Below are 27,299 nucleotides of genomic sequence, written 5' to 3' on the forward strand. Positions count from 1 at the left end.
AAACAGAAGTCGTGTTTACGTAATGAGCGACTTTCGCAATTCGGCTCTACCAAATGATATTTTTCAAATCTGATTTCTCCCCTGCTATTATCTAAACCTCAACATTAAACATTTTTTCAAGTCAAAGTTTGCTCCTTGCGAATATAACTGGTACCCATAGATACCGAGTACAAGCATAAATTTTTCATTCAATTCTTTGGATTCTTGAAGCAAAAATTAAATATTTAATGTAATTATTTAAAAATTTATTTATAGTAAAAAACAAAACGTAACAATTTGCATATGAAATAAGTAAAGGTTTTTTCATGCACGAATATGGTCAATTATTTCATCCCAGTGATGTTTGTTAATAGTGGTGTCCTCCTCCGTAGTCGCCTCCTTCGTGGTGGTGGATCTCCTCGTGGTGCTTGTGGTGGACGTACACGGGCACTTTCTTGTAGATGGTGACCGGGTGCGGCACCGGCACCTTGACCGGGACGTGCACGGGGTAGGGCACTGGCTTGTGCACGTACACCTTGTATGGGTGCGGCACGGGGACCTTGTGCGGCACATAGACCGGGTACGGCACCTTCTTCTCCACGGTCACTGGATACGGCTTCTCCACGGTCACGGGGTACGGCTTCTTCACGACCACGGGGTAGGGCTTCTTCACCTCGTACGGCACGGGCTTGTCCACCTTGTAGGGGACGTGCTTCACCACCTCCACGGGATAGGGCTGAGGCACTGGGTACGGAACCTTCTTCTCAACCGTCACCGTCTTCACGTGCTCCTCGTGGTGGCCGTGGAAGTCTCCTCCGTATCCTCCTCCAAAATGTCCTCCTCCGTATCCTCGCTCGAACTGTCCTCCGTAGCCCAAGTCGTGAATTCCTCTCTTTTGATTCGTCTTGACATCTTCACTACCTACGGCAGTGCACGAGGCGATCCCAAGTATAGCGGCGAGTAAAAGGATCGACACCTGTGAAGAAATTAAATGTCTAGGATCATATTTTGTCAAGGGAAGACGGATTACATCTCCACTAATTTTAAGAAGGCCAATTTTTCGGGGTGGGAGAATTAGATATAGGTTAATAGATTTGGTGATCAGTAATTATGGAGTGAATATAACTGTCCTCTATCAAACAACCTAAAGACCTGTTCCAAATATGTATTACAAAAAATTTCATTCCCAGAAATGAGGAATTGGAAAATATGAGGATCATTGGAAGGTCATCCATTCTAATAAATGAGAATATTTAACAAACGTTAAAATGAAAACATTTTCTAAAGAGGCAATTGAAATCCGATTGGGAAATTGGCATTTCAGTAAATACACCGCATACGCGCTGTGCAGAGAACTTAGGGACCAGTGCTGAAAACTGTGAACTCTTCGAAGGACGAAAATCGGCGCGAACTGATGCGATTAGACGTCCAGAGCGGCACAAGAGTAAATGCAGGCAACGCACGGTCGTTGCACCAGCATCATTCCCTCATGACGACGGACGTGTCGTGTCTCGAAGCGTCGCAGAAAATGTACACACTCACCCGGAAGGAAACCCTAAAAACCATGTTCACGCCACAAAACATATTTAACGTTATCACAATTGATAATTATCTGGGGAGAAGTGATTGCAAAAGTGATTATGCCGATGAATTTAGGATTTTATAAGCGCTAAATGGCTTTTAATGATTTTTCGAGGTAGGTGCTATCGAATTAATTAAAGACAATTAAATAAGTAAAATATGAAAAGCTTGGGTTATTCATTATTGCCCTCCTTTTCCTCGAAAAAAGGGATATATTGTACATACATCTAATTAAATTTATAAATGGAAAGCTTAATTTAAAAATTGATGCATCTAAATGCTTTAGGTAATCCATTTAAAGAGTTACAGATTGGGACCGTTTGCTGAATCACTGATACACTTTCCAACTATAAGTTTAGATTTGCCTATCATTTTGTATAGTTATCACAAAAAATGATTCGTTTTTTATTTGAATAATAGCTCGTCCTTTAATATTAGCATGTTCATATTAAGTTATTATATTATTAATTAGTCACTATACTAAATTATACACGATCGTCGTTTTCATCCCCACTCTCAAATTAATCCACTATTTTTTTTTGACACAATGCAGAGGGAAAATGTTGTTATAATGTCGGATCAAGCATTTATATTTTTAGCAACAATTTTATTCTTTCCATTAGTCTTATTATTCTTTGATCGAGGCATATATCATCAACAGTATCTTTTCGATAGTTTGGTATATTAAAAGTAATATATCAGGCGTTTCAATGCATAGTATGCTAAATATTTCTAGTATATATTTTCGTTTTGCTTCTCCACATAGTTTTATTGTTTCCTATTCATTCTTAAACTTTTTTTGGCCATTAGTCGGTGTGAATCAAGCATTACCACATGAATTAGCTGTGAAAGTCTCAAATTCCCGAATTTTTCTCCTTTTTCAAGTTGAGAAAAACATTTCTGATATATTTATTACTCAAATTTAAAATTTTCCAGAAACACAATCTTGATTTTAAGCATTAGGGTTTTCTAAAATTTAAACCGTACAAGTATTAAATTACTTTTGAGGTATTATCCGATAGAATTTGCTGCTGAACTTACCTGAGTTTTCATTTCGGAGAGGTGTTCCCAGCTCTTGGAAATAATCCAGGGAATATGTGTATTCCTCGCCGATGTAAACTGAGTGGATGTCGGAAAAAGGAATAACCGCTATATATATGATTGGGAATGGATTTGGTCTGCTGAACTTGAAAGTGAATCCCCTCCTTCGTGGATGGTATGATGGTGTTCTGTTCTTAATTTTAATTGAGATAATCCCAATGGAAACCTTAACATTGCTTTCCGCTGAAGAGGAATGTGGACGTAGTAGTTTTTCGGACAGGGCACTTCAGGCTATTGACTTCGCAGTCATCAATTCCAAGTCATATAAATGACACCATTTTCAATCGCCGAAATATTGACCCTCAATTTAAATCGGCCATTGTGCCGATTAATTTCCTTCATTGCTCTGATTTGAAGCCTCCAAATAGTGATATTATCATATAGGCATAGTGGATAATATTTTAACTAAACCAACGAATAAATACGGTCTGTTTAAAAACATTTTTGCACACGGATATCCATAACGTGTATAAGCGTCGTCCCTGTATCGTTTCAAGTTTTCTGCCATACATACTCATTTCACCTCAGCTGTGGAGAGGGTCTAATTTTAGAAAATAGTTCATCTATGGTATTTCAAACGGGTACTTTTCAGAGGTCGGTATCACGATAACTCAGGTTTTTAAGAATTTGCATTTTTTTCATCATTTAATAACTCACCAATGCATGGCGATTCAATTATTATTACTATTGTTACGTATTGCTGCAAGTAGGAAATTGCCTGGTAGAAGCATAATATTTACATACATGAATAACAAATGTACGAATCCAATAATTAAGTATGAAACAGAAAAGACACCTATAGTAAAAAAAGTAATACATTAATTCTTATCATACAACTAACACTTGAACTATGACTCTATAACCCAATTCCAAAAGTCCGACAAAATACATTAACTCTAATATCGTACAACTAAGAAATGAACATTTACCCAACTAACCCCATGTCACACACTCCCAAATAAATCACTATGTAATTAACCAATAAGTGATGAGCACTTCTTCCTAAAAAATGTCGCATTTGCGGGGAAGGCCTTAAAAATAACTTCAGGTAGGTCGTTCCACTCCTTTATTCCTCTATGTAGGAAGGATTTTTTCCAAATGTCTGATTTCTGTTTTTTTAACTAAATTTTGAATTTATGATTTTTCCTTCCTATGTAGCAGGGTGAGCCCAGCTTATTCCGATTCAATGATCATATAAAAATCTTACATTTCGTAACAAAATGATTCATCGGAGTCTGTTTTCACACCAAGAGTGCGTGAGAGTTTATAGAAGGCTAAATCCAATGTTCAAAAACTTTCCTTTTATTGATTAATGGAGAAACGTTACTGCTTCCGTATCTCCGCTCATGGAGTAGTGAAACCTAGCATATGTACGATGCCATTTACTGAAAGGGAATCAGTAAGTAACTATCAAAAGAAGATATTATAATGTAATTTTTATTTTGTTTACAATAAATGCCGTGACTGCATTAATTTGCAGACTTACACTGTATGTTACGGAAATTAGTTCTGAGTGAACTTTGGGTTCTAAATTTGGTCCAATGATGACTCTTCTCTCACAGCCTACGCGAGAGCAACTGCGACACATAGATAGGTACACTCGAGAGGAGAGGCAAGCTCTGGCCCCTGGTCTCAATTTTCTTAATTTCATCTTTAATAACAATTACACTCACCCATCGGCTTCGCTTTTTATCATTTTCAAGGTTAGCTGGATTCGAGATTCATGTTCGCAGGTATCATTGGCGTTCCCTAGTCCTATCATTTCTCCATGGTGTCAACTAACTCAGCACTTTGTTTTAACCTTTTCTGCATTGATTGAAATTTAAATTTCACCAAATAAAAATGACATTTATCTTTTCACTTTTACATGGTTTATTTACTTCTAATTTAATAAATTTCCGTTTTAAATCCATGTAAATTGATACGTAGCCATGTACATTTTTGAATATATTGAATAAAAAACATACATTTTGACCTAAATACGTTAAAATTTATTTTCATCGTGAACCACCATCTTCTTTGATGGTTAAGGCAAAAACTGGCTCTATTTTTGCTAACTCAACAATCGGAGATTTATTTATGAGTTACTTTCTCGCGACTTCAGGCAGTTATAATGTAGGGGTCGAAACAAACTGAAACAACGAAGGGGTCAAACTGAATAGGCGAATATTTCGTAAATATTTTGGTATAGTAATATTGGAAAACAATTCTTGCTTATTTATCTAATTCATTAAGTTCACCTAATTTCGGGATTAAATATTTCTTTGGGAAAATTGTTGGCTTAATCATTTATATATGCAACTGGAATTATTCACATTCAAATATTTTAAAAATACGGAAGAAATCGAATGGAGCCCTGATTTTTAAACATAATAATATTACAATTCTTCAAGCACCGATCAATAAGTAGACGGATTCACTATATTGGCTAGAAACAAATGGCCGAGGTCCACAGGGGAAGATAATAAAGAGATTTTTAACTAAAAGAGGGAATGAGTGTGTCAGAATGAAATTTAAGCAGCAAAAGTAGTAATGCAAAACGCATAATGAACACTCACATTTGAAGTATATTGTTTGAAAAATAGCAGTGCAAAAGAAAATAATTTGGCGGGAGTGTAAAAAACTCTGATGGGGTATGAGAAAGACTTCCTGCTCCCACTTCCATGGAAATAGTGACGCGATTTTGTAAGGGATAAGAATTTTTTATGCTTGCTGGATAATTCATCTGTAAAACTAAATGAAAATAAAAATGATATAATTTTCAACTGTATCATCATATTTCACCGCTGCAATTCTAAAATCACCTCTGATATCAGTATTTGAAAACCTGTACTTGTTTACTTTGTAGCCTCATTTTTCTTAATTGCATCTTTAATAACAATTACACTCGTGGATTTGCGTCGCTTATCATGATTTTCAAGGTTAGCTGGATTCGATACTCAGTGATAGGAGAACTTTTTTCTTCACAAAAATTCAATATTTTACGAAAATGTTTTTAAACATTAGATATTATGACTTCATCGGATTCTGAATTTATTTTTCTTGATTACTGCAATATTTTCTTTGCTCAATTTCTTGAAAGGCTAATGCAAAGCATATTAATCCACATAGAATTAAAGGCAGGTTACTTCAAGTAAGTTAGGTAATTTTTTTCTCAGTGATACATAAAGGATAATTGAAAGTGCTCTGAAGTATGTTAGCATAATTATTTGCCGAAATCTCAGATAATGTTTATCAGCTTAATCAGTGCGGGTATTTTTTTTAACTTAAGGGGAGCTTGATACATCATGCTTATTTCTTTCAGTTATTTCTGTATTGTTACCAGCCTTTGAAGACGAGAAGTCTCGTTTTTTGTACTCGAAAATAGGGAACACGGGTTAGAACGGTGTTTGGGTTTTTTTGCGACGAAGAAGGGCTGTCTACTATCAGAGAGTATTCGAAATAGATTAAGCTGCTATTGTTCATCATCAGCAGCCATGTTGATTTAATTAGTTTATTGTTAACTTGTGAACTGTGAGTTGTGTGAATTTTATCCGTCGTCCTCTAACTTTGGATGATTTTGTATAGATGGTACGTCTTACTCAAGAGTTTCAATGACAGTAATTCTTGGTATGTGTTTGAAGTAGTACGTCCAATTAGTGTTAGTTTCGTATGATTGAATCTCGGAATATATGTACGTCATTTTCGGGCGTCATTTCCTAGGTAAGCGTAAACGTGCTCTTGGGGCAGAACAGGTGGGGCGGAACGGGGAGGTAAGAAAAAATGGAGAAAGAATGATGCCATGAGACAACTATGTCTATACCTCTACTCGATTTTCATTCCAAATCAGTTGAAGTCCGGGTCGCTTGTTCCATTTGTAAGAAATTCGCTCACAACTCTTGTGCAATAGTGGATAAGTGAATAAGATGATTCTGTACTTGTGAGTGAATGTTGTGATTAGGATTCAAAGAAGACTGAGTAAAAGTGCACTGCACCTAAAAATTCATTCAAATTAAAAGACAAGAATTAACAGTTACATTTTTTCTTTTGTGTCACATTTAATTTGTTTTGCAATTCATGTTCACACCCATTCCGCCCCATTCCTATGTAAGTGTGCTATAGACAAGTTTTGAAGCGGCTCAAAGTGTCTTCCACAAGAAAAAATTTAAATTTAATAGAATAATGCAATTGTTTTTTCAGTATATTTTATATGATTAAATCCAAAAAATTGAGAAGACGTCACTTCAGTTGAGGGTACGCTAAGAGCTGTACCATCAAGACATCTTCCTTCAGAGTTTCCCACTCCTGGCGTTCCTAGTCAACATTCCAGTTCAGAAACAGAGGTCGTATTTACTGAGCGACATTCGGGGATAACGATTTATATTTCAATTTCGGCTCTCCAAAATAACTTTTTCAAGTCAAATTTTGCTCCTTTCGAATATAACTTATGCCCATAGATATCGAGTACAAACATAAATTTTTCATTCAATTATTTGGATTCTTGAAGCAAAAATTAAATATTTAAACTAAAATATTGCAAAATTTATTTATAGTAAAAAAACAAAACGTAACAATTAGCATTTAAAATAAGTAAAAGTTTTTTCATGCACGAATATGGTCAATTATTTCATCCCAGTGATGTTTGTTAATAGTGGTGTCCTCCGCCGTAGTCGCCTCCTTCGTGGTGGTGGATCTCCTCGTGGTGCTTGTGGTGGACGTAGACGGGAACTTTCTTGTAGATGGTGACCGGGTGCGGCACCGGCACCTTGACCTGGACGTGCACGGGGTAGGGCACTGGCTTGTGCACGTACACCTTGTATGGGTGCGGCACGGGGACCTTGTGCGGCACATAGACCGGGTACGGCACCTTCTTCTCCACGGTCACTGGATACGGCTTCTCCACGGTCACGGGGTACGGCTTCTTCACGACCACGGGGTAGGGCTTCTTCACCTCGTACGGCACGGGCTTGTCCACCTTGTAGGGGACGTGCTTCACCACCTCCACGGGATAGGGCTGAGGCACTGGGTACGGAACCTTCTTCTCAACCGTCACCGTCTTCACGTGCTCCTCGTGGTGGCCGTGGTAGTCGCCTCCGTACCCTCCTCCAAAATGTCCTCCTCCGTATCCTCCTCCAATATGTCCTCCTCCGTATTCTCCCTCGAAGTGACCTCCGTAGCCCAAGTCGTGAATTCCCCTCTTTTGATTCGTCTTAGCACCTTCACTCTCTGCGTCTGCGGCGAATGCGATGCCGAATGCGGCCGCAAGAAGTAATATGGATATCTGTGGATGGAATAATACAGGATTAATAATTTTCTTTTGTTTCTTTATGGATAGATTTGACTCGAGAAACGCATTCATTGAGTTTGATGAATAGATCTACCGATGAAACAGTCATAGACCGGCTAGTGTTTGTTAATTCACAAAATAGAGGTCCAATTACGATTATCTATCAAGTTTTTTCATTTTGTTTAAATGATTCTCGCAAATATTTATTCTTTTGCTGATTTGAGTTGTAGTTCGTACTTTTCATAAACACTTTCATTTTAATTAGTTATTTCGCATTACCACCATTGCAGTCATTCTCACTTAATCGCCAATGTATTTCCACCCTAATAGAACTTTTTCCACTTCGTAAAAGTTATAGAGTTGATATCACGGATGAGCAAGCATTTATAATGCTACCAAATATTTTTTTTTCTTATTATTCGCTTATGTTCTTTTCGATGGGGCATGTATAATCAATCATCAATCGAATTTTTTGGATAGCTGGACGAAATTTATAAGAAAAAGCAGATGGAAAATGCATGTTGGAAATAAAAAGAATTTATAGTTTTTTAAATATTTTTCCAATATGTAATTTCAATTTTTCTCCCCATAGTGTTAATCGTTTTTTTACTTTGTTCTATCGATTTTTCCGTTAATTATTGTGAAGTAAGCATAACCCTATAACTCTGCCATGAATATTTCGACCCCAATTAGGCATTATTTACAAGTTGAGTAAGACATTTATTACATAGTATTTACTATGAACGCAGTTTTTCCAGAAACCTACACATGATTTTGTCACCTAAATTGGTCCCAAAAACTATTAAATTACTCTTCTGATCAATTAAAATAAAAATTACTCCAGAACGTACCTGGGTTTTCATTTCGGAGAGATGTTCACAACAGCTCTTGGAAATAATCCTGGGAAGACGTGTATTCCAGACCGATGTGAGCTGAGTGCTTGACGGATAAGGTAGTATTCCCCATATATATGCTTCGGAATGGATTTGGTCCGCTGAACTTGAAAGTGAATCCCCTCCTTGGTGGATGGAACAGTGGCGTTCTGCTTTTAATTTTAATGGAGATAATCTTCTTCAGCAACCCTCACATGACTTTCCATTGGTTGACAGTTGTGTCATGTATAAGGAAATTGTAGTTTACAGTACTATGGAGGAATATGGGCGCAGTACCTAGCGTGTAGCGCGCTGCAGGCTACCAAATTCGCAGTTGTAAATTCCTAGCCATAGATAGGACACCTTATACAATCGCCTAAATATTGGCCCTACTTACATTTAAATCTACCATTATGCCAATTCATCGACATTATTTTCCTTCATTGTAATGACCCGAAGCCTACACATATTGTTCCTATGATATAATCATTGTGCAGTATCACTGCATTAAGCCAACTTATATTTACAGCCTGTTTAAAATGCATTTCTGCCCACGGAGAACCATACCGTTTGAAAGTATCGTCACTGCTTTATTTCAAGTTTTCCGCCAGCTATACTCATTTCACCTTAGCTACGACCAAAGTCTAATTTTAGAAACTACTTCACCTATTATACTTATTGAGATACACCTATTTGAGATACTTTTTTACATTTTTTTATAAATAATATCAAACAAATTTCTTTCAACAATTGATGTAACGATAACTTAGGCATTTGACACAATAGGAAGTCATTAACTATGTAATTAACGCCGCAGATACCTCATTCCACATGATGAGAATGTTGCAGCTATTCAAAATATGCTCGTTTATTTTATTTAACTCAATCCGTTCTTTCAGTGCTGGGAATTCATAACTCAATTATAAAAATGATTAGCTTAACCATTTAAATGTGAAACTGGAATAAGTGGCATGAAAGTCTTTGAAATTTATGGACGAAATGAAGAGGAGCAGGGGTTTTGAAGAATGTGGATATACAGGTCATCAAAAAACGATTAAAATGCCAATAAGGAATATTTGAGTTGTACAGGATAAGAAAATAAAGTCAAGCTTAAATAAGAGGGGTAATGAGTGGATCCAAACGAAATTTGAGCAGATCAAGCGGTGATGATACATGATCACGATGTTGAATTCTCATTCAGTAAGGAGCAAATTACAAGCAAATTACAATTAAGAAAAAAATCGCGAAAGTGCGAAAAATTTGAATGGCATATGGAAAGACTTCATGCCCCCACTTATATCACGAGTTTACACGCCCTTAAGTAAGGGATAAGAATTGATCATCGGAGGGCAAATGGATTCCTATTTAGGTAAACCCATCAGAAAAGCATGAGGGCCGATGCAGGTGTTCTTTCATTTGCTTTTATAAATCGATTTTACTAAATTTATTTACTAAACATTCTCCCAGCCAGTGGCGTAGCCAGGAATTTCGTTCGGGGGGGTCCAAAACCAGGGGGGGAATTTTTAAAAAATAGGGTACTTTTTAATGGGGTTTTAAAATAATTTGAACACTTTTCACAATCGAAAAAACTTCATTTGTTAAAAAAATACTTTTTAAATTGATTATTTTTCAATAATTTGTTTTCTTTTTTTTTTTTAAGGAAAATAATTGTGCTTTTATGTTTCGGGGGGGGGGGTCCGGACCCCCCCCCCTGGCTAAGCCACTACTCCCAGCCACGTGTGTGAATGAATGCAGTTTCATATTTAAATAAATATGTCTATCTTCCACCAATTGAGGCCTGAATCTGTTGAACTTAATGCAGTTTTATGTAATTGCATTCAGTTTTTCTCGAATATTATTTTTCAGTAAAATTACCATTTTTGCTCGGGGAAACGAAGTTTTCTCTAATTGCAACTATAGAGTATTTCCTTGGAAACCGCAGAACAGTTTTTTAAATAATTGCTAGTGTATGTAAAAGCATTCATTTTCGTATTTTTTTGTTGAGAGATAGGGGCGGCAGAATGGGCAAAAAGTCAAGGCCCTGCAAAATAGTGAGGTGGCCATGCCGACCCCTGCTGACTCTCTCAGCCCAAGCGAGGTTAACTGCGACACATTGGTAGGCAAACTCAATAGGTGAGGGAAACTCTGGCCCCCCTCATTTTTCAAATATATTTCTCAACTGCATATACAATAAGCAGATATCGTTGTCAAAGGATTAAAAAACAGCGTAATAAGGTTTAATTTAAAGTATCGCAGACTTATAGGTAACGATAACTCCAGTGTGTGTCATTTTCTCGAGCGAAAGAACATTCGCAATTGTTCGTCATCGGATTATTTACCTTAGAAATATTTTTTTAATCCGACCTTTCTTCACTTGGAATTCCTTTAATCCGGCTCTGCTAATACCCCCCTCTACCCACTCTAAATATCCTTGATTCCCAGTGAATCTGTTATTTCTGTTTACTTTTCCATTAGTTTTTTCACGCTTTGTTATTTCCTATAAATTAAATGTGTTCTGGTCAAACCAAATTAAAAAGCCGTTGTGCTGTGATGGAAGCTGTTTAAATGAATGTATTCCAAATAAGTTATAAATTTATACCAAAAGTTTCGCTAAATTTCAGGATTATTTCAAATGATTATATATGCTTTACATGGAGTCAGTTTTGCTAGAAATTTGACGGCAAATATGTAAGCTGCCGCATGAATAATTGCAAATGACGTGGGATTAGAATAGGCAGTCGCCTAAATAGCATTAAACGATCAGTTTTTACGTACACATTTAACTTTTGAAAGCAGCACATATTCTTATTGAGAGGGGTTCTAAGTGCTCTTGAAGTGTTTACATTTTTCTCCTCAACTTTGTTATCTTTTTTATTATTTTTTGAAACGCAATTTTCGGCCTTCCACAGCAATTTATTGTTACATTTTATGCATAATTCATTACGTTTGTTGAATATATTTCACGAATATATCAAATGAGAAACCTCACCATTTTTCGTATGCCACCCATTTTTCCACTCCGTTTCGAAAACTGCCAGCGATGATATCTTCATTGCTTAAACAGACTGTCTATTCCATCAAAATCAACTACAATTCAATACTTCAGTTGCTATAGATGAGGTGATTTTGACGTAATGCCTGCTAACATAATGAAGATACCATCGCCGGCAATTTCAAAGGTGTAAGCTCCAAAAGACCTTCGCATTCGTAGGTCTATTTTTTCAGCTCCTTAGTGAGGAACACACTATGTTTATTCAATGTAGAACTTAACTCACCACCATCTAGGTATCACATATCAACTGTGACTTAGACCCCTATATCGGCGACCTGTATCAAATTTATCGTATCAAATTTCTCCTCGTGAGCTGTTGAAGGCGAAGTTGGGAGGGGAGTTGCCTCTCCCTCCCTCCCTTTTTCTCCCCCTAGGCGCTTCGGTGTCCATATCCCTGTGCTGCGGCTTGAGGGTTTTATGAGTCATTTCACTGGGAAATTCAAACACTAGGGCGCTCCCTTAAAATATTTGATAGAAAGTTTTTATCAGGTTGAGAATTTATTTTCTAAATTGCTGAAATTTTATAATTTGCCGAAACTATTGAAGGGCGTATGCGAAGCATATTAATCCACTTAGGACTCAAGGTAGAATACCATCAGCCTCGAATAAGTTTGGTGGTTTTTATCTCAGTCATACAATAAGGTAAATTGTAAGTGCACCGAAGCATGTTAGCATATCTTCTGTTTGAACGAGATCTCAGAATTTTTATCGCTTTTATCGGTGCATTTATATTAAATTAGAGTGAGCTTAATATGTTTTACTCATTTTAAACATTAATTTCGGTGCCGTAGATATGGGTTACTTTGGCCAACTTTCAAGACTTTTTTTTAAGATACTCTCTTTTTTCTATTCTACTCTTTTAGGCCTTTAGAACAATATAACCCATACTATAGACTTTCTCTAGTACCGTATCTGAACAGTTATCAATTTCTTTTTTTTATTTTAGTTATTTAAAATAATGATCTTAATTTCTTGGAGTTTAGACCAAACAATTCAAAAGTGATTTGCCTACGCTTCGGTTTATTTTAAAGCGTCCCGGGGGCTTCAATATGTTCTAAGGTTTCTATTGTATTCCTGCTTAAATTTTCCATTCTCGACGTTCAAAAAATGATTTATATCTTGATTTTGAGCGTCGAGATTGGAAAGTTTAAGCAGGTATACAAGAGGAACCTTTGAAAATATTGAAGCAACAAAGGTGAGTCAGTACAAATCATTACCAAGTCCATGCGGGCTATTGGCAATTTCAATTTTTTCCATAAAATTTAATTTAACCCGTTAACGCCTAGCGGTACCATATGGTACCAGCTGGTAGTGCAAAACTAAACGAACTTTTTTTTGTTATCTATTGTAATTTGTTCGGGATTTTGAGTATTTGAAACTAATAAGCATATTTATAATTACGTTTTTCAAAATTGAAATTTTGTAAACGTTTCTTGCATTAAACTGTGAAATTACTAACGCCTATTTAATTTCGATTTTTGACCCCTTATGGACCTAGCAGTACCACATGTACCAGGCCGTATCTTCAAGACTATTAGTAATAAAAGTATTAATTTGCATCTAATCAATCAGATTTTACAATTGAATATTACGAAAAAGTTGGGATGAAATAGTTAATTTAGGCGTTACCGGGTTAAGCCCTTTGTCAATACAATGTAAAATATCTACCTATGTCAAAATTGCTAAAATGGTTATTCAGGCATTAATGAATAGCAAAACAAGATTTTCCGTCATTATATTCCTTCATAAGTGGCTCTGAATTATTTATTACAATTGCTCTGCTTGCAATATTAATCTGTAAATAGTTAAGTTTTGTTAATTTTCACAAAATGCAGTGGAAAATGTTATAGTATTACTTCAATAATACATATATGACTCAAAAAAATTTCCGACGACTTTGTATAGTGTCGTTACTGATTATAAATTAATTTAAAAGTATCATTAATTTATTTGTTTTTGTGAATAATAAGATAGCGCCTATTTATATTTTTTAATGCGTGGAATATAATGACGCTCAAAAAATGGGTTATGGCTTAATATTGAGCGTTGAGAATGGAAAATTTAAGCAGGAATACAAGAGGAACCTTAGAATATATTGAAACCCCCAGGACGCTTTAAAATAAACCGAAACGTAGGCAAATCACTTTTGAATTATTTGGGCTATACTCCAAGAAAGTAAGATCATTATGCAATAGAGGACATGACGAGAAGGAAAAATCTAATTCATTAAAATTTATTTTTTTACCTTGGTCAATATTACCCTTGAGGGTTACTTTTGCCCTAGGTGATTTTACCCACTTAAAAGCATTGTAAGAAAAGCTAAGACCTGGAATCAAGAGGAAATCAATGAATTTTATATAAAAATACATATTAGTGGCAGTTTAAGCTAAACGTATTTGTTTTAAAGTAAGTGATTTTTAAAAATTAGTGTTGTCTTATTTTTATTTTTTGCCTATTTTTAAAATCATCATCATCACTGGTCAACAACTGTAAGATTGGTTTGACGCAGCTCTCCACTCAGTTCTCCTATCAGCTAGTCTTTTCACATCTACGTATTTCTTCTCTTTCACATCTTTCTTTACTTGTTCCATATATTTTGTTCGAGGTCTTCCTTTTCCATTCTTGCCTACCACTTGCCCTTCGACGATTGTCTTCATCAGGCCATCATGTCTCAAGATGTGGCCTATAAGGTTGTTCCGTCTTCTTGTTAAGGTTTTCATGAGGCTTCTCTTCTCTCCTACTCTTCTTAGGACTTCCTCGTTACTAACTCGGTCGATCCATTTGATCTTCATCATTCTTCTGTAGCACCACATTTCGAAGGCCTCTATCCTTGCTTTCTCCGCTGCAGACATTGTCCATGCCTCACTTTCGTATAGGAGCATACTCCAAATGTAGGTTCTTATAAATTGTTTCTTTACTTCCATATTTAAGTTTCCCGCTGTAAGAAGGTCTCTCTTTTGTTGGAATGCTCTCTTCGCCTGAGCTATTCCTCTGATAATTTCTTTCTTACTTCTCCCGTCACTGTTATCTTGCTTTCCAAATAATCGAATCCATCCACCTCTATCAATTTTTTAATATTCGAATTAAATGATCTACGTTTTTTACATCCTTTTCTATGACAATTTAATACCAGTACGCAGCTTAGCCTGCGACCCTAACAGACGAAGCATGCCGCTCACCGTTTCTCTTGTTTCATTTTTATAAATAAATATATACGACGACATATTTATAAACCTAATGATATTTTAAACGATATCCCTTGGCATAAGTTTCGATACTTTTATTCTGTTGTTTTGCCAGCTATAGGACTGGAGCTAAGAAACTACATCTAAAAACAGAACAGATATAATACAGAAAATCTGAAATGTAGACCTACTACCTACGTTGACTTAGAAAAAAAGAACACCTCATGCATTTGAAGGATTTTTGTTTGGGGGAAAACGAGGTTTGCAAAAGTACAACCCACCTTGTCCAAGAAAAAAGCTGGGAAAAATTAGGTCTTAACTTTGAGGTTACGAAACCTGGTGCTACGAGGGTCGTTCAATAAGTCACTAGAATTTCCTATAAATTGCTCTCTTAGTATCAAAATTTTATGTTAACCAGAGAACACCACTCGTGGATAGTGTGCTGTCAGAGTTTCAGCTGTATCACTGCCATACTTTCATCGTTGTTACTATTGTAGTGAACAACTTTCACTTGTTTATAACAATCCATAAAAGGGGGTTTCGTATGGTGATCAAACACTTGTTAATGAAAGCGTTCACTCTGAAGGAAATCAAAGCTGAGGTGCATAGTGTCCATGGAACATCTGCTATTTTGTTTGGAACTATTTACAATTTGGTTTATTTAAACTAGGCCGTACATTCAAAAAAATGAGCATCGTCCCGGATGCCTTGAGGAAGTGTACACCCCCGAAATGATTGGCGAAATCCACGGTACGATTTTACGTGATAGATGAAGCAAAGTGTGCGATATAGGTTAGGCGACAGGCATATCGCAATGCACAATTGCTTTCATTTTGCAGGAAAATTTAGGTGTGAAAAAAATCTTGGCAAGATCGCTGCCGCGTTTGCTCACGGTGGAGAATATACTCAATCATATGGTCAACTCAAAGGCTCTTTCGGCGCTTTTACTTCGCAATCCTGAGGATTTTTCACATCGTTACATAACTTTTGATGAAATATGGATTCATCACTACATTACAGAGACAAAAGAAGAGGTAAAACAATGGCATTTTGCGGATGAACGGTCTCCAAAGCAGTCAAAGAAGATGATATGGGCCGGTTTGGTCATGGCAGCAATAAATTCGGATGGGTGCGGAATAATCTACGTCGATCACTTGGAAAAAGAGAAAAACTATAGAAGGAGAGTATTATGCATCGCTATTGGACCGGTCGATGGTAGAAATCAAGAAAAGCGTCCTTATTTGAAACAGAAAATGCTCTTCCTTCAACAAGGCAATGTACGGTTGTACTCCAGTTCAGTTGCAATAGTCAAAATTACGGAATTAAGGATTCAATTATTACACAACTCACTAGAATTGGCCTACAGTGACTTTTTCTAATCTCAAAACCTGAATATATAGCTTGACAGATAAAGATTTACGTCTGAGGTCATCACCCAAACTAATGGCTATTTTGAGGATGTCCCGATACTGCTTTTTGGACGGCTTAAAATACTTGGAAAAATGCTTACAAAAATGTATAGAGCAGAAATGAGACTATCATGAAAAAAATTAAAATTTGGCCCATTGTAATTTGTTTTTATACCTTTTTCTATAGACTTATTAAACGAACCTCGTATTATGATTTTTTTACAGAAAACCCTTAGTAATATTTAAAAGTTCATCTATGATAATGCCTTAAATATTAAATTGTGCTCCAAAATAGATACTTACCAGTCTAGTAGCAGAGGTAGACCAGTATTCACAATCATAGGTGTCAGAGCACAGAATAACACGTGGTTGCCCAAAGAATAGAAAACCACTGGTGCTGATCCAAGTGGTGAACAATGAAATGATAGGAATACACCACTAACATTTGATGCTGCAGCCTAGTGAAAACTGCTGGAATCTTTTGAAAAACTGTTCCCATAAGATAACCAGAGTACGTTGTATCTCTTTCTCAGTTTGGGCCAAAGAAACACACGTCCACGGTATTTTCATCAATCAGTCTTTTAAGACGAGGGATCTTGTTTTTGGGACGAGAATATATATTATGTTTTCTTACTACCCAATTATGTTTTTTTCGCTATTAAAAAAAATTTAATTCTGCATTATTAAATGCTTTCATTTGGATAATTCATAATATTTTGACATTATTTATAAATTTATACCACTACCATTAATTAATACAATTTCTTAACTTAGGTCATGTTAAGCAATAGCTGAGGGATATTTGAGTGAATAGACATTAACTATTATCGACGCATGTAGAGTGTGTTGAGAATAAATTTGTCTTCTTTCTTCAATAGGGTGCTTTCCTATTATTTTTTATTGCCTAAATCGAAAGATTATTACTCCGGGAGTACGTATTTCACGCTTTCAGATTTTTTAACGGCGATATCAATTTTTCGCCATTAAATGAAAAGTGAAATTTTTCAAGCGCATGAAAACGAGACGGCTAAGAATGAATGCTGCGAAAACTCCGTATGACGTCGTTCTGGTTCCCGCTGCCGCAAGTGAGGTGACCTTGGTGCGAGGCTTTGAGCGCTGATACGACGCAGGATGCTAGCAGGTAGCAGAGTACCCTGCTATCTGGTAGCGCTTGGCTTAAATAAGGAATATTAATACCTTATCAAGCGAAGGAAACTTTCCGACCATGGGCAGGTTTAATAGGTGATTATTAAGACATATTTCCCTGAGTTCTGTGCCTCATGCATGTATTGGTAACCTCAGACGATGTAAAACTCCTATCTACTCGTATAGAAACTAGGTCCCTGTGACGTCACGTGGAGTGGAATCGCATGGGCGCCAATCTGGCTTTTTTCAAATGAGGTTAAAATTGACTATCCCATTCGTCTAAACTGTGATTTCTAAAACCAAATAATTTGTATATTATGAACACACTAATGGTGGGTAACGAATGGCAATCAATGCCTTTCGTTTTCTTTGATGAAGGAAACTACCCAATTCTTCTGAGCGGTACCCGACCGTTTTCCCGAATCGTTTTTTCCGACGACCTTTTTCCCGAAAGAATTATTTCCCGAATCGTAACGCGTCCTCTTTCCCGAAAGCTTTTTTCCCGAAACCCTTTTCTCCGAAACATTTTTTACCGAACACCTTATTTCCCGATTGTATAAAAATGAGTTCATATTTTTCATAACCAAATATATTCATACACAAGATACATCATTTTTTTATAAAACTATATTGTGCGCGATAGCTCTAAGAAATTCAAGAAAATTCCCATCGTTCTTGTAATCTTCATATTCTTCTACAACCGATTTCAGCCTCTCGTGCATGTCGCGTGTCGTCTGCCAACAGCTTTTACGCCAATAACGCATGTTTCTTGAAAATATTTCATAATTGGCTCAAGTCTGGGAATATTTTTATCCGCGTACTTTCTTAGAAGCTCGAAAGTTGTTTCAACGTCTTCAACTGGAACAAACGCTAAAGCTGCCATCATATGAACTGTCGTTTTGAGGGTTCTATCTGTTGGGTCATTGTAAGGGACTTGGAGTCCCACTTGTTGATTTTTACGATAAATAGCTTGTTTTTTATACAATCGGGAAATTAGGTGTTCGGTAAAAAATGTTTCGGAGAAAAGGGTTTCGGGAAAAAAGCTTTCGGGAAAAAGGTTATTCGGGAAAAATGGATTCGGAAAAAAAAATTCGGGAAAAAGGTCGTCGGAAAAAACGATTCGGGAGAAAGGTAGGGAATCCTTCTGAGCACACCTTCGTCGTCCAGTCAATTACGGCTGATCGCTTCCAAGAGATATTTACGCTCTAAAGCATTTGAGGGTAGAAAATTTCTGACCCATACAGTGCCTTGTAAAAGGCTCGTCATTGTATTCCATACATTTTTTTAAAATATAAATGGGTACTATCTAATTATTCATAAAAACAAATAAATGAATGATATTTTTAAATTAATCTAAAATCATTAACGACACTATATAAAGTCGTCGGAAAAGTTTTAAGTCACATATGTATTATTGAAGTAATACTATAACATTGTTCCACTGCATTTTGTGAAAATTAACAAAACTTAACAATTTGCAGATTAATATTGCAAGCAGAGCAATTGTAATAAATATTTCAGAGTCACTTATGAAGGAATATAATGACGGAAAATCTTGTTTGGCTAATCATTAATGCCTGAATAACCATTTTAGCATATTTGAATTAGGTAGATATTTTACATTGTATTGGAAAAAGGCTTAAATTAGATTTTATGGAAAAATTAAAATTGCCAAAGGCTCGGATGGATTTTGTAATGGTGCATTATTTTGTACTGACTCACCTTTGTTAAAGTTCAGCTTCCCCATGACGTCAAAACCTTCACGCCCCTCTTGTTGCATGTCTTCTGGTTTCGGCCTTCACTCATTTGTTCACCCAAACTGTTTCCCCCTCCCACTCCCCTCACTCCAATTCCATATGCCCCCACCTCCTGCCTTGGCCTGGGTATATATGCCGAGAAAGTTTTTGTTGGATTACCTTGATAATGACACTATGTGTCGGTCGTTCAGTCGATGTCGACTCGGTGGGTCGTTAATTGTTAATGTTTATCTGCCACCCAATGGTGCCACATATCATACAGCATAAATAAATTGTTCTTCTCAGAAAGATATCCTCATGATTGTATCAATTATCAGCGGTGTCTTGCGCCGTATCCCCCTTTATAATCTCTTTCTGCTTCAAGCATATCTCCATGCTTGCGCTCTAGCAAAATTTCAATGCCACCACGAGAGCTCTTCTATTTGTGTATCAAGCGCATTAAAAGCTTTGTCATTTACACCTTTTGGTTTAAAAACATGCGTTTTTTATTATGCATGGGTAATCTCTTTATTGTTACGATATTTTATTTTGGGCACCAACGAAATGCATAATACCAGGCATACATCAGTTGAAGCCTGCATCGTGTGCTGTTGTTTTATAGTCTCTGGGCATAAATAAAATGTTTCTTCTTCGCCTTATTAATATCTTCCTCTTTCCAATTCTGAACGGATGACTCGTCCATAGTCATATAGACGACTTATATGTCTTATTTGATTATTGTGCCAATATAAATCGGAAGGTTTATGCTTATTTTGAATGTATTTTGTTTTTGATGCTGCGCTATTATGCTATTCTGGCTTCTGAAACTCGCCTGTTTTTCATTTTCTTTCGATACTATCACTTGCTCACCAAGAATCACTTGTGCATCCCTGTGCTATATTTTTTATTGATTGTTGAATATTACCAATAGCGTTAACATGGCCTACCAGGTGTTTTACCCCGAAGTAATATGTATTTCATAGAATGTGAAAAAGTCACTTCATGACAAGTTGAAATTGTTCCACTTGAAAAAAATAATCATGACTTCAAGAGAGTATTTAAAATAAATGAGTGCCCCACTGTTAAATATTACATGTGTTGTATAAGAAAAAATATATTTAAAATAATTGAGTAGATTGTATGGTTCTTCGAGCATATTGTAAATGATTACCACCAAAAACTCAGAAGCTTTCATCCCAGTTGGCGGAATGGTAATAGCTGCACCATCAAGCTTCTTCCTTCAAGACATATCCAGTTGAGTGTTCCGCTGTCAGCGTTTCTAGTTCACATTACCTTCTTTACCCACTGAGCGACTTTCCTAGATAACGTTTTAGTTTCGAATTTCGGCTCTCCCAATGATTTCTTCCAATAAACTTTTCCCCAAGTAAATATAATTTATACCCGCACAACGCACCATAAACGTAGATACCTGAATAATTCAGTGCTGCGGATTCTTAAAGCAAAGTACAAAATTAAGCGTCTACGGTTAAATACTCCAAACTTTATTTAAAGTAAAAAAAACAAAACGTAACAATTTACAGATAAAATTATTAAAGCTTTTCATCATGATTTCATCATGGTGTTTTTTTGTTAATAGTGGTGTCCTCCACCGTAGCCGCCGCCTTCGTGGTGGTGGACCTCCTCGTGGTGCTTGTGGTGGACGTAGACAGGCACTTTCTTGTAGATGGTGACCGGGTGCGGCACCGGCACCTTGACCGGGACGTGCACGGGGTAGGGCACTGGCTTGTGCACGTACACCTTGTATGGGTGCGGCACGGGGACCTTGTGCGGCACATAGACCGGGTACGGCACCTTCTTCTCCACGGTCACTGGATACGGCTTCTCCACGGTCACGGGGTACGGCTTCTTCACGATCACGGGATAGGGCTTCTTCACCTCGTACGGCACGGGCTTGTCCACTTTGTAGGGGACGTGCTTCACCACCTCCACGGGATAGGGATGAGGCACTGGGTACGGAACCTTCTTCTCAACCGTCACCGTCTTCACGTGCTCCTCCTCGTGGTGGCCGTGGAAGTCTCCTCCGTACCCTCCTCCAAAATGTCCTCCTCCGTATCCTCCCTCGAAGTGTCCTCCGTAGCCCAAGTCGTGAATTCCCCTCTTTTGATTCGTCTTGGCACCTTCACTCTCTACGTCAGCGGCAAATGCGATGCCGAATGCGGCCGCAAGAAGTAATGCGGATATCTGTGGATGGAATAATACAGGAATAAAGGTTTACTTTTGATTGAATTTGGAGTGATTGACCTCGGGGAACGCATTCATTGAGTTTCATGAATTATTTTGACAAAGGCACCAACAGCAAGCTTTGTACTACGCATGCATCAGTTCAGGTCCGCATCGTCTGTTGTTTTATATAGTCTCTTCGCATGAATAAGATGCATCTATTAAGACCTACTCAAAAGATAAAATACATCGTAGAATACAATGCTGAAATGCATTTATGCCCGAATGATCGATAAAGTAACCGTGTTACAGTAGGGTGGTCCTTATTTTTCGATTTTTCGAATTTATTTCGGGACACCCCCTCATTTTAAGCCAAATTGGTGTAAAAACATATGCTGTAAAATATTATTTAAATTGTATAACGGGAAAACGTGCCGCATCGCACTCAAAGTTGTAAAATTTTGGCACTTTTGGCTATTTTTCGGATATGAATGGCGCTGGTATTTTTCAGTTTTTTATCTATTTTTAATTTTTATCTAACCATCGTTACATTTTACACCTGATATGCTGCACCTATTATATTTTCCAATTGTGACCGGTGGTTCCCGCGATAAAACCCCAAGAGTGAGCGCGTGCCACCCCAGGCAGACATTTTGGTTGGCACGCGAGTTGCCTACGCTTAATGTTTGTTGTTAATTCTCACTCATCGTAAAACCATAAAATTCTTTACACAAACTTTAAACTTCATCGATAAAACCTTGAATGCTATATTTATTACCGTTTATTGCCGAAACGGGCAGGTATTTGGGCTTAGTAATATATTCTCCATAGGTTTTGAAATATTTAAAACAGAGGAATATTAGTGTCCGAAGGCTTCTTGAGAATTGATAAATTTTTGCGTTTGCCAGATGACAAAAAAAAAACAAATTAAGATAAAATTTCGATGCACTTCTTTTTAGCATTATCTTTCTTTTCCTGGCAGAGAGGAATGACATGTTGAATGCATTGAAATTTCCTCATGTTGAATGCATATGCATTGAAATTTCCTCAAGGAAAAGCCTTATTAGGGGGTATGTGCCACAATATGCGTTAGGCAATCCGATGTAGCAGTCACAGACTGGCTAGCGTTTGTTGAATCACATAATCGAGGTCTAACTATCCCTATACGCTTTCCATTTTTTTATTAGCTCTCGCAAATAATTATTCTGCTGTTGATTTGAATAATAGCTCGTCCTTTTCATAAACATTCTCATTCGAAGTACTTACTATACATGCACCGCCGCACAGTGGTCTGAAATCGGAAAAAGGTGGACAAAAGTCCAAAATTGCGTTTTTTGAGATAGAGACTTGAAACTTGGCGTATATACTCACAAATAGTTGGTGATCACGGTATAATAAGTTATTTTTCCTATATCTAATCCGTTACTGAGATACAGGGGATCAAACATGACCAACTTTCCAAAAACACGCCCGATCTCGTTTTTCCCCGAAAAACTTCGGAGTTAAACTGCTGGTAGAGTTTTTGAAGGATTTTAATGCAGTAAAAAACGTTATATTCCAAAAATATGGTACTTTATCTACATTTTCCATTATTTTTTAACGGCGCGCCGTTGCATTTATCCTCACTTTATCGCTACTCTAATCAACACCCAAATAAAATTTTTACATATCTCAAAGGTAAAATAAAGTTGTCGTAATATCTAATTATAATAGCTATAATGCCATTTTTAAAAGCATCATAAACTTAATTAATGTTAGTCGTTTAAGTTCTTTTACGTGTATCCTAAATCGAATTTTTTCGAAGGCTGGGGCTAATTGAAATTAACAAGCAGATGCTTCAATTCTTATCATGGTAAGTATTTCCAATGAGTAACATAATTTTTAAGTGTAATTACTTAATTTTTAATTTTCTACATCGATCGGTCGATTGGTATTGGCTGTTACTAGGTATGAAGTCAGCATTGCCCATTGATCAAGCTCTAAATGTCTCAGCCCAAGTTTCGCGTCTTTTCCAAGTTGATAAAAACGTTTATAACACAGTTGTTACTCTTATTAGTGATTACATACCTGAGTTTTCATTTCGAAGAGATGTTCACGACAGCTATTGGTAATAATCCTGGGAAGAAGTGTATTCCTGACCGATGTGAGCTGAGTGAATGCCGGATAAAGTAGTTATCGCTATATATATCCCCGGGAATGGATTTGGTCCGCTGAACTTGAAAGTGAATTCCCTGCTTTCTGAATTGAACGATGGTGTTCTGTTTTTAATTTTAATGGAGATAATCCCCATGGAATCCTTCACATTGCTTTCTATTGGTCGATAGCTGTGTTATATCGAAGGAAGAGGTAGTTCACAGGAACTTAAAAAGAATGAAGGCGGAGTGCTTAGCGTGTAGAGCACTGTAAGGCTATCAACTTAGCAATTGTCAATTCCAAGCAATATAAATCACACCTTTTGCAATTGCCTAAATATTGGCCATCCATTTTTATCGGCCATTATATCAATTCATCGATACAAATTTCTTTCGTTGCATTGATCCAAAGCCTCCAGTGATATTAACGTAGTTACTTGTAATTTAAGTAAACCAATTAATTTACGCGGTTAGTATAAAAAAGTTTTTGTACACAGAGATCCATACCATGTAAAACCGTCGTCACTGCACAATTTAAAGTCTTCTGCCATCCATACTAATTTCGCCTTAGCTGCGGAGAGCATCTAATTATAAAAAGTGCTTCAGCCATAGTATGCTGTTCTGCACGTGCTGTAAACAGATTTTCTTCAGAGCATAACGATAGCTCACACACTTAAGCATTTGCATTTTTTTGATAATTAGTTTCGTTAATTTTTCGTTTCATTGATTCGTTAGTTTAATTGATCATGTGAAAATCCTCTTATCCGTAACTAAATGATCTATGATAACTTCTCATGATTCAAGTGTGTATGCTTCATGCATTGAAGCATACACTCATGCATCAGTATGCATTCCATGCTTTGAAAAATCAGTCGTCTTATATAGGAGCTAGGGTGGTCGCAGTACGGTCAATCAGAGCCCTAAATCCGTTATCAAATCTCACCATATAATATCACTATATTGTGTATTTAGAAAGTACTTATTCGCTTTTAGTGGTATCTACTGCTATTTGAAGTACGTTTCCGTTCCTTTTATTCAACTTCTTAAAGTTAAGAGCAAATAATATCTACATTTTCATCCTCAAATATAGTGATTATCGATTTTGCGTAAAACAGGACATATATTTCTATTGTTTAAGGAGAAAGTGGTGCAAGAAGGAAATATAATTCACCACCATTGAAATTAAGGGATATCTAATTCATTCCATTATTTCAAGATTTAAATGGCAACATATGCATTTACATGAATTAAAAACAGATTTTTTTATTTTAATAGTCATTAAAATATTTGATAGAAATCTTATATCGGGTTAAAAATTCATTTTTATAAACCACTGCATTTTATTCCTTACTGCCGTAATTGATGGGCATATACAAAGCACATTAATCCCCTTTGGTAGGACAAATGGCATCGACCTCAATTAAGTAGGATAGTGTTTTTTTCCCAGTCATACACTTAGGTTGATTGAAAGTGAACTTCAGTGCTGCTTGGCCAAGTTCTCAGAAAATGTGTATTAATTTACTCAATTTATTTATATTAAACTAGAGGAGGCTTTATTTTACTTATTTTATACCATTATTTTGGTATTATTACCAGTCTTTGAAGACGAGAAATTTCATATTATCGACACAGATATATCTACATTTTTTATCTCACTATCCAATTTATATAAGTAATTTATATATTCCAAATACATAAATTTTCAAACGTTTGAGCAGTAATTTGCTATTCTTTATATTTTCCATTATGAAAATATATTTAATTTTGTGACTGATCAATTAGTCATTTTATCTAGTCAAGAAATATCTTAGAAATCTGTCCGTGAATTGCTGTTTAAATTACCCTCCTACTTGACGACCCATTTTAATTTAATACCGGTGGTAACTATTTGGAGAAAATGGAAATGAAATATGAAAATGGAAATGAAATGAAAATGGAGGAGAAAATGTGTAAAGGAAATTCGAATTCGTTTTATTCGAATTCGAAAAGGAAATTCAAATTCGAAGTCAAAGGAATTCTTTGAATTCATTTGAAAAAACAGTCGCTATCTAGTCATTAATGACAGATCGCATTGGCGAGATAGTCAAGTGCTCAAAACGTTTCAGGGCGGAAAATGTCTGACCCACATGAGTCCCCATAATTGAACCGCCAAAACATTTTTATATATTTAATAGTTCCAACTGTTAACGAACTATTCATAAAAACAAATTAAATGAATTTTTTAACTAATTGTAAATCAGCATCAGCAGAATATGCAAAGTCCTACGTAAATATATTTAAATAGTAAATACATAAGTCAAATAAAACTTTACAATATTTACACCGATTTTTGGGAACCTGAACAACACGTATTAATCTACAGGATTATTTTGCAAGCAAAGCAATTGTAATTAATACTTCAATGTCTCATGTAACTAATATTGATATTTTCCACCCCATCTTGCCAGTCAACACACAACATAATTATATATAGTTCGTCTTAGCAAAACTTCTATCTGGTGGAGTTAATTATCATTGCTGTCCTCTGCCACATCTCCTTCATTGTGGTGACACTCTTCATTTATAAAAAATATCCTCACACTACTACTCATGCAAAATTTCTATTTAATAATCATCTATCAAGGCTTTATATTCTGTAAGTAATACCTAACAACGTTTACAACAAGCGCCCTTAATTATAAAGATATTTTATTCTTGGCATCGGCACATCCCTTGTTACCACGCATATATCTAATCAACATTGCCTGATGTTTTATAGTCTCTTGATATAACAAGATATTTCTTCTTCCCCTTATCAATCTCATCTTCTTAACAACGCTTCAACGGACAACTTGTCCATAGTCATCTAGACGATTGAAATATTCTATTTTAACTTGGGTGCTAAAAATAGTTGCCAGGCTTATACTTGCTTTGATCATAATTCTGATTTTGAAGCTGAAATAATATTCTTTCTTGGATTCATAAATTTGCCTGAATCTTCATTTTCATTAAATCATTTCGCTTGCTCCCGTAAATACCACCGAGAACTTCTTTATGACTCATCGATCTGTGCTCTCTCATATTTTATTCATGGAATGCTACAAGCACCAATTACTAACCAGGTGTTTCACCCTGAAGTAAAATGCTTAGGAATGTGAAAAATTCACTTAATGATAAGATTTTTATACTCAATCAAGACTTCTGCAAAGAAATTAAAAAAATGTCTAAGAGAGACACTTTCAATCTATTCTTAAAAAAATTTTTAATTTAGTTTAGTTTTTGGAGTTAAAATAATAGAGTAGAATTCAATGCTTTCTTGAGCATATTTTACATGATTGATTCCAAAACTTGAGACGTTTGAAATCCAGTTGAGGTTATGGTAATTATTACACAACAGACCCATTTTCCTTCAAAACGAATATCAGGTTCAGTATCGAATATCAGGCGTTTCTAGTCCACATTCTTACTAAGGATCATGTTTAGCGAGCAAATTTTGGAGGTAGTGGTTCGCATTTCGGTTCTGCCAAATGATTTTTTCAAGTCAACTTTCGCCCCTGGTAAAAATTACATGCGTGTACCAGTACGAGAGACTGCATACAACAATACCTGTTCCAATTCAGTGTTTTGCTGTTTTGAAGTAAAGACTGCATATTTAATGTAAAATATGGCTATATTTATTC

The 27,299-nt window shown here is 36.2% G+C and overlaps 2 protein-coding genes across 2 annotated transcripts; both read right to left on the bottom strand.

The window, feature by feature from the left end:
* Positions 1 to 296: 296 nt before the first annotated feature.
* Positions 297 to 9,211, bottom strand: LOC124153263 (titin-like). The gene is made up of 4 exons (XM_046526361.1): positions 9,197 to 9,211; positions 7,289 to 7,921; positions 2,602 to 2,679; positions 297 to 955 (listed from the first exon to the last, which is right to left on the bottom strand). The coding sequence occupies exons 1-4, from the start codon at positions 9,209 to 9,211 to the stop codon at positions 347 to 349; spliced, it is 1,335 nt and encodes a 444-aa protein (XP_046382317.1). The 3' UTR covers positions 297 to 346.
* An 11,706-nt stretch (positions 9,212 to 20,917) lies between these two features.
* On the bottom strand, positions 20,918 to 23,650 carry LOC124153264 (proline-rich protein 4-like). Its single transcript, XM_046526362.1, has 2 exons — positions 23,576 to 23,650; positions 20,918 to 21,529 (listed from the first exon to the last, which is right to left on the bottom strand). The coding sequence occupies exons 1-2, from the start codon at positions 23,585 to 23,587 to the stop codon at positions 20,918 to 20,920; spliced, it is 624 nt and encodes a 207-aa protein (XP_046382318.1). The 5' UTR covers positions 23,588 to 23,650.
* Positions 23,651 to 27,299: the final 3,649 nt, after the last annotated feature.

The sequence above is a fragment of the Ischnura elegans genome, chromosome 2, assembly GCF_921293095.1.
Source record: "Ischnura elegans chromosome 2, ioIscEleg1.1, whole genome shotgun sequence".
NCBI lineage: Eukaryota > Metazoa > Arthropoda > Insecta > Odonata > Coenagrionidae > Ischnura > Ischnura elegans.